Raw genomic sequence first — 19,926 nt, 5'->3', positions numbered from 1 at the left:
GGGTCTCCACCAAGATGCCTGAACTGCCGGTGGGTTTGCGTGCCTGAAGAAAACAATTCTCATCCAAGCCTCTTTGTGATCCCACTGATGATCATCGATATTCATTCATTCAATTGTATTTATTGAGCGCTTATCTCCTTTTTTTAACGTATTTAAGGGCTTACTGTGTGCCAGACGCTGCTCTAAGCGCTGGGGTAGATTACAAGACAATCAGGTTGGACAAAGTCCCCTGTCTCATATGGGGCTCACACTCTTCCCATTTTACAGATGGGAATTGAGGCACAGGAGTGAAATGACTTGCCCAAGGTGTCACAGCAAGGAAGTGGCAGAGCCGGGATTAGTCTCCGTGTCCTTCTGACTCCGAGGCCCGCGCTCTACGCTCTGCACACAGTAGGCATTCGATAAGTGCCACTGATTGTGACCGTGAGCAAACTAGTTAACCTCCCTGGGCCTCAGTCTCCTCATCTGTAAAACGGGGGTAAGAGAGAGTGGTGAGCCCCACCAGGGCCTGGAACCGTGTCCGATCTCATAACCTCGATTTGACCCTGGAGTTTAGCACATGGTAAGTGCTTGATAAATGCCTCCCGAGCAATCACTACTTCTTTAACAGCAACGACCGGACGCCTGGAAGTCAGAGGACCTGGGTTCCGATCCTGAGTCGGTCACTTGGCTGCTGTACGACCCTGGGCAAGTCATGCCTCTGTGCCTCAGTTTCCTCAACTGTAAAATGGGGATGAAATACCTGTTCTCCCTTCCTACTTAGACTGTGAGGGACAGGGACTGCATCCGACCTGTTTAACCTCTATCTACCCCAGTGCTTACAACAGTTCTTGACAAATCACAAGTGCTTAAATACTGTTATCTTTATTATTATTAATGATAATAATAATAAGTTTCCTTAGAAAGAGGGGGAACCAATTTGCCCAGGAATAAATGGAGATACTTGTTCTCTCTCATGCTGGATGTAATGGGGGTCAAGGACCTTGACAGATTCCTATCTCTTTTACCACTATGAGCTGCGTCTCTAATATTTCTTTTCATTTTCGAAAGTTTCCATGTTGGAAGGTAAGGAAAAAAAAGATGAAAACCCAAATGGTCAAATCTTCAAAACCGAAAATGGGAGTTAAAGGCATTAAAGATGGACAGAATGCCAAGGAAAAGGAGAGAAGCGTCCCTTTTCTCCCAGGGCTCCCCTCGTCTCTTCCTTGAACTGTCCCTCTTCCGTGGGCCCTTTCTTTTCATGTTCTGGTCCCCGCTCACCCTTAAGAGCAGTTACCCCAGGGTTTAGAACAGTGCTTGGCACATGGTAAATGCTTAACAAGTACCATAATTATTACCAAGTCCCAATCTCAGAACAACCTTCCGCTGAACGCTAAGGATCAACTTCCCTCTTTCTCCCTCTCCTCCTCCCCTTCAATGTAATCAGAGTCAAGGCAACCGTGACCTATAGATTCCCGACAGAGTGCCACAAATAACGGTTCTGCCTTATCCCTCTCCGGGGCAGGGAAACCAAGATTCACCTAAAACGGGAGAAAGAGGTGGTATTCAAAAGCCCTTCAAATTCTACCTGTGTCTAGACTATAAGCTCGTTGTGGGTAGGGAATGTGGCTGTTCATTGTTACATTTTGCTCACTCAAGCACTTAATACAGTGCTTTGCACACAGTAAGCGCTCAATAAATAACGGTGGAATGAATTATTGAACTTTCTATCTAATTCACTCAGCCACAACTCACCATTAAGCCATGGGTTTGGAACCCAAGAGGCAGTCAGAGTCAAACTGGCTGAGACCGGTGACCGTCCCCGGGGAACGATCGAATCTCTTCAGCAGCTCGCAATTGTTCTCCACATTTTGAACCTGGGCTAGACACGGGAACGGAGTTACGTGGATTCTCTTCCCCGAACCTGCTAGGCGCTCCCCAGTTCCATGAATGGCTACAGTGACCGGCTCAAAGAAGGACACGGGCAGACTTGGGTGGAGTTGGTGGTCTCACAATTTTCCAGAAAATAACCCTACTGGATGGACATTTTATGCGACCAGTGCCGGTACACAGGTGAACGCTGAAAGAAGTGATTACAGAATTGCTATGAGCATGCGAGAAATCATTTCTCCGTGTGAGGCACTATAATAATAATAATGGCATTTATTAAGTGCTTACTATGTGCAAAGCACTGTTCTAAGCGCTCGTGTTCGAAGTTGCATAAAGGCTGGTCAGCCACCACCCTGGGCATACTCTCCCTCGAGTTCTTCCCATCCCCGTCGAGACGGCAGGACTTTCTAGTTGTGCTGTTTCAACCCAGTTAACCTGTAATGGGACACCTCAAGCGGGCCGCCGTATCTTCAGGATTACCAACACTATTGCACTGCATTCTTCCAAGCGCTTAGTACAGTGCTCTGCATACAGTAAGTGCTCAATAAATATGATTGACACTAGTTGAAGAGTCATGGGTCTCAGAGACGTCACTGTTTCCCATCGTTCGCCACTTGTCTGCTTTGTGACCTCGGGCAAGACACTTCACTTCTCTATGCCTCGGTTACCTCATCTGTAAAACGGGGACTGAAACTGTGAGCCCCACGTGGGACAGGGACTGTGTCCAACCCGATTTGATTATATCCATCCCAGCGCTTAGGACAGTGCCTGGCACATAGTAAGCGCTTAAATACCATAAATATTATTAGTACTTTCACTCAGCCCTCGAAGGTACCAGCATTCTCCTCGCCAGGATTTCTGCGTGGAAAGGTGTCACCTCACTGACGTTTTTCCTAGGTCGGGTTCAAGAGATTGTAGCTTGAACACGAAGGCGGGTCACCAAACCTTATATCGTCCGGTGACATTTAAAGGTACTCACATCATGCAGGAGTTTCTCCAAATTCTCCTGCAGTTCGTAGAAGTACCGTGAAGTGATAAGTCCGTCCCGGGATTTGTCTAGGCAGTCTCTGGCCATCTCAATAACCTGGTGATGAATAAAACTCAGGGCTCCATCTGCTAGCGGCAACACGTTCTCTGGAGCATTGGAGGCAATAAACTCAGCCAGCCGCTCCTCCATCTGTGCGGTGGCCTAAAAATGACAGAGACCAGAACAAAAAAAAAACCAAAACAACTCTCAACTTACTGGAATTTCGGAGCCCTCTAACCTACGCATAAGCAGAAGGGCACTTCACCGGCACAAAGGGTGAATCCAGGTGATGCGGTCCTGGCTTTTAGGACAGGGAAGGTGTTGCCAGATTAAAACCATGACTAAATTCAATGTTCTTGAATTAGCAGTTGTCCAGTAAAACATTTTGCTTCTTATATGTCAGTGACTGCTTGCTTTTTGTGATGATGGTGAATACAGATGTATACATATGAATTCACAATATGAATGACCCTGCCATTTAGCTGCACACCACAAAGGGGGATGGAGGGTCCTCGGGGTGGGGGTGGGAGAAGAGATCCTATCTTTCCTAGGCGTCATCTCAAATGCAGAGTGAATCTTGTGCTTGGGAAGGTTTTAGGCCACAAAAAGGTAACTTCCCGCAGTTCAGAGCCAAGGGCTTAAAACTCCCAGAGCTGGGGCCAGGGACAATTCGGTTTCAGATAGTTCATTCCCCCTTCTTTGGTCCTTTCCAGATACACCTAGATTCTGCCTCGTTTTCCCTAGGGGATGGGCTGAGCACCCGACCCACCCCTCCCGATCCCCTTGAGGCTCTTCAGAGTCAACCGCTAAGACCTCAAATCCCACACAGACGGAAAGGTCCTTGTGGGCAGGGATCGCGTCTCTGCTGCACCGTATTTTCCCAAGTGATCGGTGCGGTAAGCGCTCGATAAGTACTGCCGATTGACCACCCTGTCATGGAGACGGCTTCGCTACTCCCTGAGGGAGTAGACTGAGCCACCCACTCTGGTGCTTATCTGCCATACATCCTCCTTTGGCATGTGACTGAATCTGGGACTCACAACTGGTAATATTTATTTGCTTCGACCGGACGTCCCCTAAGCCTCCTTGCCTTCACCACAGCTTCCCGCTTACACCTGGGGCTCCAGTGGGCCCCAGTACTGGTTCTAAACTGGAAGGGAGCCCAGCCTATGTGTAAGACTGAAGTAGGCTCCCCTGCGAAATGCTCCCCGGACTGCATGAAACCACTTTGGTGTAGTAAATCAGTGCCCACAGGATGAACAGGATCAAGTGAGTTAAGAGTAAGGGAGACCACCCAAGAGCTTCCCTCAGATTTGGGAGCCAACCGGCTTTATAGTGCTGGGGCCGGTACTCTGGTGTAGTACCAGTTCAGCTGCCATGCTGAAACCCCAAGGCCTGAAACCTTTGAGGGGGAAGAGGAGGAGGAAGAGAAGGATGAGGAAGAGCTGCAGCGGACCTAAGGAATCGCCCCAAACTCATCCAAACCCCACTGGGATCCTGGAGGACCCATCCGATCTGAATCTGCAACTTCTATCAACTGGAGGCTTTTATTGAACCCCTCCTGAGGGCTTGGGGCCACACAGCAGACGGGAGAGTTAGAGCCTCGGCACTGCATGACTTAGTGGCTAAAGCCTGGGATTCGGAAGGACCTGGGTTCTAATCCCAACGCCACCGCATGTCTGCTGTGTGATCTGGGGTAAGTCACTTCACTGGGCCTCAGTTCCCTCGTCTGCAAAATGGGGATGAAGATGTAAATGGGGATGAACACTTGCTCTCTGTTCCCCTCTGAAGGAGGCCCCACTCCGTCCTACCCTAAAGTAATGTTTCCACTTCCACTCTCCTCCCTCTTCTACCCCACAGTAACCATTCCACCTCCACTGTCCTCCCTCTTCTCCCCCGACGTCAGCCCCTTCGGACCTAGACCCTGCTCCCCCTCCCAATCCAAACATCCCAATCCTCTTTGGGAAACCAATCCGGGTCAGGGGGCAATGATAAGAGGACAGGATATCTTTCTTCTCTGGGACAAATGGGTCACATGCATTAAATCGCCCTCTGATGTCAAGCCTGGCTTCTTCGGCACTGGTCATGCTGGAGGATGTCCAGCCCGGCTCCTTCACTAGCCCCCAGCGCTATAAAGCCGGTTGGCTCCCAAATCTGAGGGAAGCTCTTGGGTGGTCTCCCTTACTCTTAACTCACTTGATCCTGTTCATCCCGTGGGCACTGGCAGGACCCCTTCAGCCTACTCCTTGAGAAAGCAGAATGGCATCCCAGGGAGAAACAGCTGGAAGCAAACGAGGAGATCCCTCTTGCTGACCGACTGCTTTTTTCCCCTTTTTTCCCTATTCTGGCCTGACTGCTGGGACGGTATGCCGAGGAGGCTTGTGAATCTGAAAAGTCTCAAAATAAATGGAGGGGCTGAGAATCTATGGCAAACAGAACGGGCAAATCTGTTCCTCCTTCACAGAGGCTCCAGTTGTTGTGGGGGGAAAAAAAACCAAACGACGATCTGGTCGATATGCTGGTCCTTACCTTGGGAAATCTTTCTTTGTACACATGATTCATCATTATGATTTCACTGTCAAAGGAAATTGGGGAGCGGCCAGGGCTGGAAAAGAAACGAAAGGCACATTACTTTTTCACCTTGATTTTCATGGTTAAACATCGGTCTGGAGGCGGCTACTGGCCAACCCTACTGTGGCTTTCAGGGGCTAGCCCCTTCTTCCTGGACCTTCAAGAATGATTTTAATTTACCCTTTTTGCCCCCGCCCCCTGGTCCTTCCTAGCCTCGACCCCTGTGAAGAGTTGGATTGTGCTCCCATCCTGGGCTAACTGGTTTTTTAAAAATTTCAAATCAGCTGTACCCCCACTCCCCAAGCCAGCCTCCCACCACAGCTCATGGCTCCCACAGACTTCTTTTTCCACCCTTCTCCATGCCAGGTAGCATTGCTTTAAAGGCAAGTCAGAACTTCCGATGCCATCACCCTCTCTGCCGGCCTCTACTGCATTTATCGCTGGACCTTTGGGACAATCCCTTATTAGTCAATTGCTTATCGAGAGACGGTCCATGATGGGCGATATCCACGAGGCAAATATCAACTAGACAAATCCAGCGCAACACTCACACATCTTGTCTCCTGGAGAGAACAGGATGCGAAATACACATTGTACCATCCATCTGGGTGGCTGGCTTTTTTAAAAAATTGTATTTTCTTAATGTAACACAGGGGCCATTCTCTTTCACATTCAAGAAAAATGTCTTGGAGACATTCTTCCCACTAGGCTACTAAATCTTGAGGGATGCTATACCATCACCACTACTTGGGCATTTTCAAAGAACAATTGCATCTTGTTTCATCAAAATACACGGTCAGCGTATAAATGCTATGACTCACTCCGTGGATAAGTAGCCCCAAAGGTTGAATGGATCAGCTAGATAAAAATTAATTACGCACTTAGGTACATGCTCGATTGCCTGCAGTGGGTAATGGCTTCTCTTCATTTCATGGTTTTTATTTATTTCTTTTAGGAATTAATCGCATCTTCTTTTTCGAATGCATATTTGGGTGATTTGAACAGACTCAGTGTTTGTTTCCCCGTTTTGTACTGAAAATCTAAAAAGATATTTATGACTGCAACAGCTTCTGAAAAGGTTCACTTTTTATTTTTTAATGGCATTTGTTAAGCACTTACTTATTTGTCACAGTTCTAAGCTCTGGGGTAGATACAAGTAGGTCAGGCAGAGCCCCTGTCTATGTAAAGCTCACAGTCTAAGTGGGAGGGAGAAAAGGTACTCCATTTTACAGTTGAGCAAACAGGAACAGAGAAGCTAAGTCACTTGCCCACGGTCACACAGCAAGCAACTGGCAGAGCCGGGATTAGAACCCAGGTCCTTCTGACTCTCCAGCCCATGCTCTCTCCACTATGCAATGCCGCCTCCCTTCTACTCTTCATGTGGACGGCTCAATCGGTTCTTTTTGGAGACAGTCTCTTTCTGAGCTGATCGTCTTGGGTCTATTCCAGTACTTGGCAAGCTTGGGTGGGGAGGGATACTGTAGCAATAATGAAGAAGCGTTGCCAAGCGGAGAGAAACCGGGGCTGGGAATCGGTGGATCTGGGTTCTAATCTTGGCTCTGCCCCGTCTCTGCTGCGTGCCCTTGGGGAAGTCCACCTGACTTCTCTGGGCCTCGGTTACTTCATCTGTAAAATGGGGGTTAAGATCATGAGCTGTGAGCCCCATGTGGGACAACGTGATCACCTTGTACCCCCCCAGCGCTTAGAACAGTGCTTTGCACATAGTAAGCGCTTAACAAATACCATTATTAGTATTATTAGTATTATTATGAGCCCCACGTGGGACACGGACCATGTCCAACCTGATCAGCTTGTATCTACCCCAGAGCTTAGGACAGTGCCTGGCACATTGTAGGTGCTTAACAAATATCTTTAAAAATAAAATGGTGAAGCTTTCCAATTGTTAGGTAGCCTTGCTTGGGCTACAGAGCACCCAGAGGAGACTGTAAGCTTGGTATGAACAAGGAATCTGTTTATTGTTGCATTGTACTCTCCCAAATGCTTAGTACAATGCTCTGCAGTCGGTAAGTGCTCAATAAATACGATTGACTGACTGGAGGAACCCAGCTTCTCCAGACAGGCACCCTGATATTTTTACCTCAGAGTTACTAAATGTGCAAAGCATGAACGCCAGTCAATCCACATCACTCGGGAGGAGGCAAACTTGCCAAGAAAATTAAAAATGTTCTCCCGTATGGCCGGATTTCAACAGTCCTTTGGGCGTGTTAAAGTTGGTCACGTTGGAATAAAGCAAAATTTCCTATGAAATATTTTCAGGAGGCATTAATAGATACTGACCAAAATGCCTTAACAGCTCAACGTTCAAGGAGTTCTTTGGCATGCTACATTTTAAAAATATGACAACATTAAAAAAAAATAACCTTACATTTACAGTCTAGAATAAAACCCAGGCCCAAATCAGTTACAATTTGGGAAGGGTCAACAGGACTTTCTCCAGGAAAACATATTTACTAGTTTCCTTTAATGACACATATTTTCACTTCCCTTGCCTTCATAAACAAATTTGGACATGTATCCTCCCTAAGAACTCACCTACTCCTGCCGCTGGATTTCTGCACAAATCATTCACTGTCTCTTGCTCAGGACTTAAGGCAAGGTTTTAGCCACTAAAAGAACATTAACTGGGAGAACGGAACATTTGGCTTTATTTCAAAAAGCCTGCCAGATGCCAGAGAAAATAAAACCCAATAGCAAGTGGCTGCAACAAAAGCCAGCTTCTATAGAACAAGTCTAGAATGCCACGAATCAAGCTGATTATTCCCCCCCTTTTTTTTAATCCATCAGCCATGCAGCTAGGGATAATATTTTTGAGAGCATATTAATAAGACTGATCAATTACCGGACGTGACCAAGTTATTTAGTAGGTGCTCAGCTACGGACTTGGCCTGAGGATCAAATTCCAAATTGCCTCAGAAAACAGGAAACCTCCCCAAATAACCCATCAAATTAAATGTCTAATTGAGTATGGCAAGACTGTGAGGTCATGCATTACATCGGGACGGAAAAAGATGCATTTTGTCCAGGAGGCCATGGAGGTAATTATATGGATAATTGACTGACTAACCAAAGGCTACCAGATGACGGGTTGGTCTCTGACACCTTTGAGACATTAACTGACAGAAGTGAGAGTCGATACTGAACGGGTGGCGAAACCCGTCGGGGGAAATGCCGTGAAGGAATTTTCACGTAGATGAGGAGGTGGGATCTGAGATTTGGCTACTAAATCGAGATCTGAGAACAACGTCCTGCGGTCGGTTTCTATATTTAACGGCTGGGCCGGGGAGGAGCCGTACCAAAATTTTGATTAGACTGGTCTTGAGTGTGGGCATCATAGCAAAAGAGAGTTGTCTGGTGGGTCGCTGTCCCTGTTAGCTTCGTAAGCGTGCTCTCGAGAGGAGCTCACTGGCAAAATGAAAAAAATCTCCTCTGCTTCGTCGTCTCTAGGAAGAAGCCCTCTAAGTGGCAATCCGGTCCCCTGCAATTCAGGTAGCGGGTTTCGAGCTTGTCAAAATAAAGGCTCGCCCACCTAACCTCAGTGACCCCCGTGGGGGGGGATATCAAATTCAGTTACTTTCTGGAAATGACACCTATGATTTTAATCAATGAGACCTTATAAAACTGTAGGGTAACGGGGATTAAATCAAACCGCACTGCTTGCTGATGTGTAATTTTGTCCTCAAATGGACAGCTGCGTTTATTGGAAAAATGCAGAGAGGCTTAAACCTGGGATCTGATCTGCCGTATAGCTCACAGTGAAAAGGTCTAATGAGAATATATGAATAGCGATAGATCCTGAAACCTTTATTTGTTTAGGACACAATGGGAGCCTAGGCTTTACTCTTTTGATAGGTACAGTTAATGAAATCAAACAAAAATCTAATTTTTTCTTCTTTTAAATAAGGAAACCTAATCTTGTGCAGCTGTACTAACTGCACAGGATTCATTTCCTATATCCTTACTAGAATGCAATCTGCAATGGTTTCACTATTCTGGGCCATAAAATGTGGTTGCTACAAGGAGGGGTTTTTTTGTTTGTCAATGACCAGAGCATGACCAAAAAAAACGAACATAGATTGTAGCTCAAAGCAGCAGAGTGGTCTTTGTTTTGAATTCGATGACCCGAGGACGGTAATAGAATTTGTAAAAGGTGTTCCCTCTAAACAAAAGAGGAAACCAAAAAGGACATAAAAGGACGATCAACTGGTTGAAATGCCAAGTAGACGGTTATTATTCCATTCCAGCTATTCTACTAGCACATGAAAAAAGAGATTTTTAGGAAGAGGGTAAGCCGGAGGCAACCAAAGTTTACAAATGGAGGTCTTCCCCGACTAAGCCCTCATTTCCTCTTCTCCCACTCCCTTCTGGTTGCGCTTAGTACAGTGTTCTGCACACAGTAAGCGCTCAATAAATACCATTGAATGAATGAATGCCCTTACACTTGGATTTGACCCTTTACTCACCCCTACCTCAGCCTCACACCACTTATGACCACGTCCCTAATTTATTTATTTATATCAATGTCTGCCTCCCCCTCTAGACTGAAAGTTCACTGGGGGCCGGAAACGTCTCTACCAACTCTGTTATTCTGTATCCTCTCAAGTGCTTAGTTCAGTGCTCTGCACCCAGTCAATAAGAGCTCAATAAATATGGCTCATTCATTGTTTGACACTGGCAGCATTCAAGGCTACAGGACAAAACAAATGAGTTCGACCTGCTGCATCCTACACGAGATACGGAGGGAAAGACCATATTATCACAAATGGGAGAATGGGATAAAAGCGCTTGGGAGAGTCCATCCCCATTAGGACCCTTACTCAATTCACCCTGCCCTTCTGAAGATGGCTGTGGATCTAGATTCAGATCAACCTGAACAGGAGAAGCAACGTGGCTCAGTGGAAAGAGCACGGGCTTGGGAGTTAGAGGATGTGGGTTCTAATCCCGGCTCCGCCACTTGTCTGTTGTGTGATCTTGGGCCGGCCACTTCACTTCTCTGTGCCTCAGTTACCTCATCTTCAAAATGGGGATTAAGATTGTGAGCCCCATGTGGGACAACCTGATTCCCTTGTATCTCTTGGCGGTTAGAACAGTGCTTGGCACATCAGAAGTGCTTAGCAAATACAATAATCATAATAATAATAATCAATAGGATGTGTGGGACAGGTGGATTGGAGTCAAGGAGGTGAGATGGAAGGCATGTGGAAAGTGATGCAGGGAGTGGGAAGGGCAAGCCAAAAGTGGGGAGTGGTTCCATGGGGAAACTTTATCCTCTCTCCTCAATCAATCACTTGTATTTATTGAGCGCTTACTGTGTGCAGAGCACTGTACTAAGCACTTGGGAAGTACTAGTTGGCAACATATAGAGACAGTCCCTACCCAACAGTGGGCTCACAGTCTAAAAGTCCTCGAACTCCTCCCTGCCAAAATTTTATATTTGGAAGATTTGGAAAGCCACAGTTCTCCGGATCGAATAGGGTGGTGTGCAGGTTGTCAATCCCTGAGTGACGATCTGTCAAATATCCTTATTACCTAACCAAGTTACTGCAAACATATCAAAAATGGCTTGCGGTAACTGGATTCAATTATCTTAAGAATGTCAAGGAAGGCAAAAAAAAAAAAATTAGCTTCCTTAAATTATCCCAGGATCAACCTCTAGTCCACTTCAATGATTCAGAATGCATTAGTAGTCAATTATATAATCACAACATGATTCTACTTGAAAGTTGAAGAGATTAAAGAGATTAGAGAAGCAGCGTGGCTCAGTGGAAAGAGCACAGGCTTTGGAGTCAGAGGTCATGGGTTCAAATCCCGGCTCCGCCAACTGTCAGCTGGGTGACTTTGGGCAAGTCACTTCACTTCTCTGCGCCTCAGTGACCTCATTTGTAAAATGGGGATTAAAACTGTGAGCCCCCCGTGGGACAACCTGATCACCTTGTAACAGCCCCAGCGCTTAGAACAGTGCTTTGCACATAGTAAGCGCTTAACAAAGACCATCATTATTTATTTATTATTTATTATTAAAAATCTTCAAGCCTTTCAACACCACTAAATTGACGAGATGTACAAATTTTACAGGAAGGGTGTTACTTCATAAGCAGGAGTTAATCTGACCAATTAAAATACTAATTTTTAATAAAAAACATTCCACCAGACCACCAAGATCCATTTGTCTGATTTTTCTGACCAAAAACAAAACCCCCCAAAAGCAAGAACAAAAAACTCCACTTATTTATAATGCCCGTCTCCCCACTAGACTGTAAACTCGTTGTGGGCAGGGACTGTGTCTGGGACCGGCCCACGTCATCCCCCGGGCCTGGAATGCCCTCCCTCTGCCCCTCCGCCAAGCTAGCTCTCTTCCTCCCTTCAAGGCCCTGCTGAGAGCTCACCTCCTCCAGGAGGCCTTCCCAGACTGGGCCCCTTCCTTCCTCTCCCCCTCATCCCCCTCCATCCCCCCATCTTACCTCCTTCCCTTCCCCACAGCACCTGTATATATGTATATATGGTTGTACATATTTATTACTCTATTTATTCATTTATTTATTTATTTATTTTACTTGTGCATTTCTATCCTATTTAATTTTGTTGGTATGTTTGGTTCTGTTCTCTGTCTCCCCCTTTTAGACTGTGAGCCCACTGTTGGGTAGGGACTGTCTCTATGTGTTGCCAATTTGTACTTCCCAAGCGCTTAGTACAGTGCTCTGCACATAGTAAGCGCTCAATAAATACGATTGATTGATTGATTGATTGATTGTTATATTTTCCTCTCCCAAGCGCTTAGTTCAGTGCTCTGCACACAATAAGCGGTCATTAAACACGACTGGCTGACTGGCTGATTTCGACTTTTCAATTTTATTGAATCTGAGTCGCTGAGCAAATGGCACGTTGCCAGAGGCGGGCCAGAAAGGGTGAAAGACTGGGTCCTTTCATTCCACGTTTTGGCTGGAGTGATGGCGGGGAATTAGAGAAGATGGTAAACTCCCTGTGGGTAGGGCTCATACCAACTCTACGGTGCTGGACTCTCCCAAGCGCTTAGTACAGTGCTCTCTGCATATGGTAAGCGCTCAAATACCACAGACGGATGGACTGCTTCATCCGACCGCACAAGCCTGCTGTACTCATGTGGGGCGGAAGCCATCCTTAAAGAGGGACTCTGGGGGAAACTCGGTTAACCTTTCAAGATCCGCAGCACAGAAGAGCGAGAGGAGCCACTGAGGCCTGTATACCTGGAGCTCACTTGCTTGTAACTTTGACTCTTGGAGGTAAGAAAGTTCTTGATGTGAAGGCAGTCCGTGTTAACGCTGGGGAACAAATCTGTGATTTAAAAAGGTCGTTTCTATTTCGGGATCCGGAGTTTCCGGTTAGTAATCATGTTTTTGACAGGGGATTAATAGCCCGACTGCAACTGGGTTAGAAAAGCACACGAAGAGGGTGTCATCTACTCCGATAAATACGTTGGGGGGATAAAAAAAATCAATGCTCCTACTGAAGCTCGTTTTCATCTAGGATGAATTAATTAGAGGTAGTAGAAAGTTAAGAAGGACAGGTACAAGAATGAAGGGGGACACTGGATGGAGATTTGACAAATGCAACAGAAATCATGTAACTAGTCTGTCATTACATGGCATTTTAGGGGGGCCCACTGGCTCTATGTCACTACTGGCAGCACTCACCTGCTCCTGTGGGTTACTTTGTAACTACCCTTAGAAGATCCCCAGGTAACTGCCATGTAGCCTGCACTGTGGTTCGGGAGACAGAAATCATCAGGAATTTCAACCTAGCGGAGTACTGACCACTTTTACTAAAACCAGGCACGGAAATCGAGTTCACCCAACAGCTTCAGGTGACTGGAAATCCCCCGGGCAGATAGAAATTTAGGGAAAGGTGAAATGAGGACGGGTCTCCGGAGGGCATATCGTTGCTCTGCTTCAGCGGATAACTCTTTCCGAAGAGGGTGCAAGACAATGTGCCTCTCTGTTTTCTGTGGCTCTCCGGAGGAGAGCACTGTAGAGAATAACAATAATAATGATGGCATTTATTAAGCGCTTACTATGTGCAAAGCACTGTTCTAAGCGCTGGGGAGGTAACAAGATGATCAGGTTGTCCCAGAGGGGGCTCACGGTCTTAATCCCCATTTTACAGATGAGGTAACAGGCACAGAGAAGTTAAGTGACTTGCCCAAAGTCACACAGCTGACAACTGGTGGAGCTGGGATTTGAATAGCCACAGAATATCATTCATTCAATCATATTTATTGAGCGCTTACTGTGTGCAGAGCACTGTACTAAGTGCTTGGCAAGTACAAGTTGGCAACGTATAGAGACGGCCTCGACCCAACAGTGGGCTCACAGTCTGCAGGAACCACCAACTAAAAGGATCGGGCCAGCTTTCGAGGGAAGTTTTAGGAACTGCATGTTGGCACGGTACTTCTTCGGAATGTCAACCGCGGCTAAGAAGCAGCGTGGTCTAGTGGGTAGAGCCTGGGTGTCAGAAGGACCTGAGTTCTAATCCTGGTCCCACCACTTGTCTGCTGGGTGATGTTGGGCACTTCTCTGGTTCCTCAGTTCCCTCATTGGTCAAATGGGGATTAAGGCTGTGAGCTCTATGTGGGAGAAGGACTGGTTAGCGTACCTCCTTCCCTTCCCCACAGCACCTGTATATATGTGTATATGTTTGTATATATTTATTACTCTATTTATTTATTTTACTTGTATATATCTATTCTATTTATTTTATTTTGTTAGTATGTTTGGTTTTGTTCTCTGTCTCCCCCTTTTAAACTGTGAGCCCACTGTTGGGTGGGGACTGTCTCTATATGTTGCCAACTTGTACTTCCCAAGTGCTCAGTACAGTGCTCTGCACACAGTAAGTGCTCAATAAATACGACTGATTGACTGATTGATTGGATCTCTTGATTGATGACTAGTGAAAAGCTGGTCCTTGCCTTCAAGCTGATTCCAGGGCCTCAGACCCCATGATTAGTCACTGATTTAGGGCCGGAAAGCAGAGTGAGACCCGGGGGGGGTCTCTCTGGTGGTGGCTGGGGTTAAGGGGGTTCGGAGGGGGGGGGGGCCTCACCTGAGACTGCGGGATCGGGGCCTCATGGCTGGAGACTGTCGCCCCTCTTCGTCGGTGATGCTCTCGGTGCTGAAGTGCTTTGTCAGGAAGTGCAGTTCGTCGGCCGTTGGCTGGAAGGGCAGCTGATGCAGCTTCTCCTGGGATGAGCATGACGACTGAGCCCACAAAAATAAAAAAAAGAAAAGACGGGAGAGAGAGCGAGTCACACACATAGAAAGTTAGCAGGGGATGGCTCAGGAGTGGAATGGGCAGATCTGCCAGACACTCGATGTTCGGTGGTTTAGACGGAGGGCGGGGAGTATGCCGCTCAAACCACCAGCTCTTTGTGGTCTACGTTTATGTCGGCAGCCTTAAAAGGATGGAGACCAAGAAAAATTCCCGAGTGCTGGAGTCGGGCGTGCAAACCCTTCAGAGTTCCTGACGGTAGGGCTGGGCCTGAAAGGTCCTTGAATGTCCTTAGAGACGCAAAGGACAATGGGGGAGGCAATGGAAAAAGCGCAGGCTGGGAGTTAGAGGACCTGGGTTCTAATCCAGAGAATAGCGTGGCTCAGTGGAAAGATCCCGGGCTTTGGAGTCAGAGGTCATGGGTTCAAATCCCGGCTCCACCACTTGTCAGCTGTGTGACTTTGGGCAAGTTACTTCACTTCTCTGGGCTTCAGTTACCTCATCTGTAAAATGGGGATGAAGACTGTGAGCCCCCCGTGGGACAACCTGATCACCTTGTAACCTCCCCAGCGCTTAGAACAGTGCTTTGCACATAGTAAGTGCTTAATAAACGCCATCATTATTATTATTATTATTATCCCAGTTCTGCCGATGGTTTGCTGGGTGACCTTGGCCAAGTCACTTCACTTCTCTGTGTCTCAGTCTCCTCAACTGTAAAACGGGGATTAAACACCTGTTCTCCCTCCTACTTAGATAGTCCCTCCCATAAGGGGCAGGGACTGTGTCTGACCAATTAAGCTTTTCCTACCCCAGAGCTTAGAACAGCATTTGACACATAGTAAATAGTAAATAATAATAATAATAATAATGTTGGCATTTGTTAAGCGCTTACTATGTGCAAAGCACTGTTCTAAGCGCTGGGGGGGATACAAGGTGATCAAGTCGTCCCACGTGGGGCTCACAGTCTTCATCCCCATTTTACAGATGAGGTAACTGAGGCTCAGAGAAGTTAAGTGACTTGCCCAAGGTCACACAGCAGACATGTGGCGGAGCTGGGATTCGAATCCATGACCTCTGACTCCAAAGCCCGGGCTCTTTCCGTGGAGCCACGCTGCTTCTCAAAAATTTAAGGATCGCCTCTGGGTTGGGAAAAGGTGATGGCCAATGACAAATCTTTCCTTTCTTTCAGTCGACAGCCCATTATCTACAAAACCCTCTCCTAAATGCATCATCAGTTCAAACTTTGTCTTCAGATTGAATTCAGAACGAATGCATTCATCCTGGGTACAAATTATTACATTATCGCCTGGTTTTCTGCCAAAGTTCCAGTTAATAATAATGGCAGTAATAATGAGGGCATTTGTTCAGCGCTTACCATGTGTCAGGTACTGTACTAAGTGCTGGGGAGGATACAAGCAAACTGAGCTGGACACAGTTCCCTGTCCCATGTGGGGCTCGCATTTTACAGATGAGGTTACAGGCCCAGAGAAGTGAAGTGACTTACCCAAGGTCATACAACAGACAAGTGGTGGAGCAGGGATTAGAATGAACGGCTTTCCGACGCCCAGACCCGCCCTCTTTCACGAAACTTGGATCTAGGCTGGGTCGGCAGAAATAAAAGTGATATCAAATAAGCACAGTGCGATCTCTCTGGGATTCCCTTTGCCTGGTTCTTGCTCTGAGGAGAATCATGTTCTAGGGTCTGCTGCGCTTAAGACACAATAACATGCTGTTGTAAGCAAGTCCACTGGGGAAGGGAATTATTTTTAGATCCCGAATGCAAAGGTCCTTTTGATCTGAAAAGGAATGAGCACTCTCAAGGCTCAACAGTAATTCAGGGCTTTTAATGTAAGGGACTTTGCAAACTCTCTTCGGCCAGTCACCAGTAAAATAACATTCTACTGCCTGGCAGCTCTAATGATGACCCCCCAAATCAAGTTCCAAATTTCTTTCCTGCAGTAAAGCACTTTGTAACAATTAATACTTATGGTCCTTGTTAAGTGCTTTTAATGTGCCAAGCACAATTCTAAGCACTGGGGTAGATACAGGAGAATCAGGTTGGACACAGTCCATGTAATAATAATAATTTTGGTATTTGTTAAGTGCTTACTATGTGCAAAGCACTGTCCTAAGTGCTGGGGAAGATACAAAGTGATCAGGTTGTCCCATGTGGGGCTCACAATTCATTCATTCATTCAATCATATTTATTGAGCACTTACTGTGTGCAGAGCACTGTACTAAGCACTTGGGAAGTACAAGCTGGCAACATAGAGAGACGGTCCCTACCCAACAGTGGGCTCACAGTCTAGAAGGGGGAGACACAGAGAAGTTAAGTGACTTGCCCAAAGTCACACAGCTGACAAGCGGCGGAGCTGGGATTTGAACCCATGACCTCTGACTCCCAAGCCCGTGCTCTTTCCACTGAGCCACACTGCTACTCCATAACACATCTGGGGCTCATGGTCATTTTGCAGAGGAGGTGATTGACGCCCTGAGAAGTGAAGTGACTTGCCCTAGGTCAGGGCAGACAAGTGGCAGAGTCGGGATTAGAAGTGAGCTCCTCTGATTTCCGGGCCCGGGCTCTTTCCACTGGGCGCGCTGCTTCTCTTAAACCGGGGCCTGAGAGATTTCGGTTGGAGGCTAAAGGGAAATAATAATAATAATAATAATAATGGCATTTATTAAGCACTTAACTATGTGCAAAGCACTCACTGTTCTAAGCGCTGGGGAGGTTACAAGGTGATCAGGTTGTCCCACGTGGGGCTCACAGTCTTCACCTCCATTTTACAGATGAGGGAACTGAGGCCCAGAGAAGTTGCGTGACTTGCCCAAACTCACACAGCTGACAATTGGCAGAGCCGGGACTCGAACTCATGACCTCTGACTCCAAAGCCCGGGCTCTTTCCCACTGAGCTACGCTACGTCTGAAAGGACGTCCAGAGGGTCAGGGGGCAGCCAAGGCTGGGAAGGGGGGAACCAAGGGAGGCTGTAAGATGTTGCCCAACAGGAGGACGGCTTTTTGCCAGTTGTTTGCCAGCCAATTGACGGGTACGCCTCATATGGGGGTCCTCGGTGGCAAACCCCTCCAACGGAGAAGAGCTGTGAACCAGCAGGTAATTTGTAGGATATTACAAAGTAAGGCAGGCGTGTGGTTATCAATTTTTTTTGTCCTGCCTGGAAACTACCTCTCTTCTTCTATGAGAAGCAGTGTGGCTCAGTGGAAAGAGCCCGGGCTTTGGAGTCAGAGTTCATGGGTTCAAATTCCGACTCTGCCAACTGTCAGCTGTGTGACTTTGGGCAAGTCACTTCACTTCTCCGGGCCTCAGTTCCCTCATCTGTAAAATGGGGATTAAGACTGTGAGCCCCCCGTGGGACAACCTGATCAGCTTAGAACAGTGCTTTGCACATAGTAAGTGCTTAATAAATGCCATCATTATTATTATTCTACCTATCTGCTGATCGTTTTAATCCTCCCGGGTGCTCTTGGAGCCATGGTTTGGATTTGCGTCCTGGGATAACAATAAAAACTGGAGGAAAGAGCACAGGCTTGGGAGTCAGAGGTCAATCAATCAATCAATCAATCAATCGTATTTATTGAGCGCTTCTCTGTGTGCAGAGCACTGTACTAAGCACTTGGGAAGTACAAGTTGGCAACATATAGAGACGGTCTCTACCCAACAGTGGGCTCACAGTCTAGAAGGTCATGGGCTCTAACCCCGGCTCTGCCACTTATCAGCTGTGTGACTCTGGGCAAGTCACTTCACTTCTCTGTGCCTCAGTTCCCTCATCTGTAAAATGGGGATTAAGACTGAGAGCCCCACATGGGACAACCTGAATACCTTGTATCTACCCCAGCACTTGGAACAGTGCTTGGCACATAGTAAGAGCTTAACAGCTATGATTATTATTAATTATTATTATTATTCAACAGTGATAGGTTCCCGATTCTGAAATACATTTCCCCTACTACTTTGCCAGGCCTCCTACTCCTGATTTGAGATAGTTGAGGGTGGACTGACTGCTAAAAATAGCAATTTGGAGACTTTTTAGTTATAAGTGCGCTTTCTAGCTGAGAAGAAGGAGGGAAAAAAGGGTCCAACGCTTCGGGGATAGCAAAGATTTTGAATCGTCTCAGCAAAATGGCAATGTCCAGGAGAAATCCCACTTCTCAACGATCCTCCTAAGCGGGGAAGAGAAGAGCCCAGAGACAGGGTGAGAGGACGCTAGACGGCACTCCCGACGCTGCAGGTGTCCATCTGCTCTCCCTTGGCTTCGCTTGCTGAATGGAGCTTTTGAGAACAGTGGAGGGCCGGGAGTCCAGCCAGATTGTCACATTTCAATTCAGTAGAGAAAAGTCAATTGAGGAAAGCCACCCAAGCTGTTGAAGCCCCTGGAATACTGGATCTGAGCGAAAATGTAAGCCAGGGGCCTGGGTTCCTACTAAGAGCCTCAGGGCTCACAGGGACGGAAAGAGAATCAACAAGACTTTTTGATCCCCAAGTTACACAAAAATCCCCATGATGAATACTAGCAGGCAAGCAGGGCACGTTTCCCAACAACCTTCCAAGTTCGGGCCTCCAGTGCGGTGGTCTCTGCCTGGGTCAGAGGGTGAACTGTTTAATTTTTTTTTCTAATGATATATGCTAAGCGTTTACTAGGTGCCAGGCACTGTACTAAGCACTGGGGGTAGATAAAAACTAATCGGGTTGGACACAGTCCATGTCCCACATGGGGTTCACAGTCTTAATTCCCATTTTACAGATGAGGAAACTGAGGCCCAGAGAAGTGAAGAGACTAGTCAATAATAATAATAATAATAATAATAATAATAATGATGGCATTTATTAAGCGCTTACTTACTATGTGCAAAGCACTTTAAGCGCTGGGGAGGTTACAAGGTGATCAAGTTGTGCCACGGGGGTGCTCACAGTCTTCATCTCTCATTTTACAGATGAGGGAACTGAGGCTCAGAGAAATGACGTGACTTGCCCAAAGTCACACAGCTGACAATTGGTGGAGCTGGGATTTGAATCCATGAACTCTGACTCTAAAGCCCGGGCTCTTCCCACTGAGCCACGCTGCTTCTCCAATCAATCAATCAATCAATCGTATTTATTGAGCGCTTACTGTGTGCAGAGCACGGTACTACGCGCTTGGGAAGTACAACTTGGCAACATATCTCCAAGTGCTTAGTCCAGTG

At 46.8% G+C, this 19,926-nt stretch overlaps 1 protein-coding gene across 1 annotated transcript in view; it reads right to left on the bottom strand.

Annotated features, from left to right (window-relative positions):
• MAST2 (microtubule associated serine/threonine kinase 2) overlaps positions 1–19,926 on the bottom strand; it is a 165,076-nt gene that overhangs the window by 25,116 nt on the left and 120,034 nt on the right. Inside the window, 3 exon segments of the mRNA XM_038760010.1 lie at positions 2,849–3,058; positions 5,426–5,501; positions 14,561–14,715. Coding sequence (XP_038615938.1) covers positions 2,849–3,058; positions 5,426–5,501; positions 14,561–14,715 — 441 coding nt within the window.

Source organism: Tachyglossus aculeatus, chromosome 18, assembly GCF_015852505.1.
Source record: "Tachyglossus aculeatus isolate mTacAcu1 chromosome 18, mTacAcu1.pri, whole genome shotgun sequence".
NCBI lineage: Eukaryota > Metazoa > Chordata > Mammalia > Monotremata > Tachyglossidae > Tachyglossus > Tachyglossus aculeatus.
This window is presented reverse-complemented; position numbering and strand designations above follow the sequence as displayed.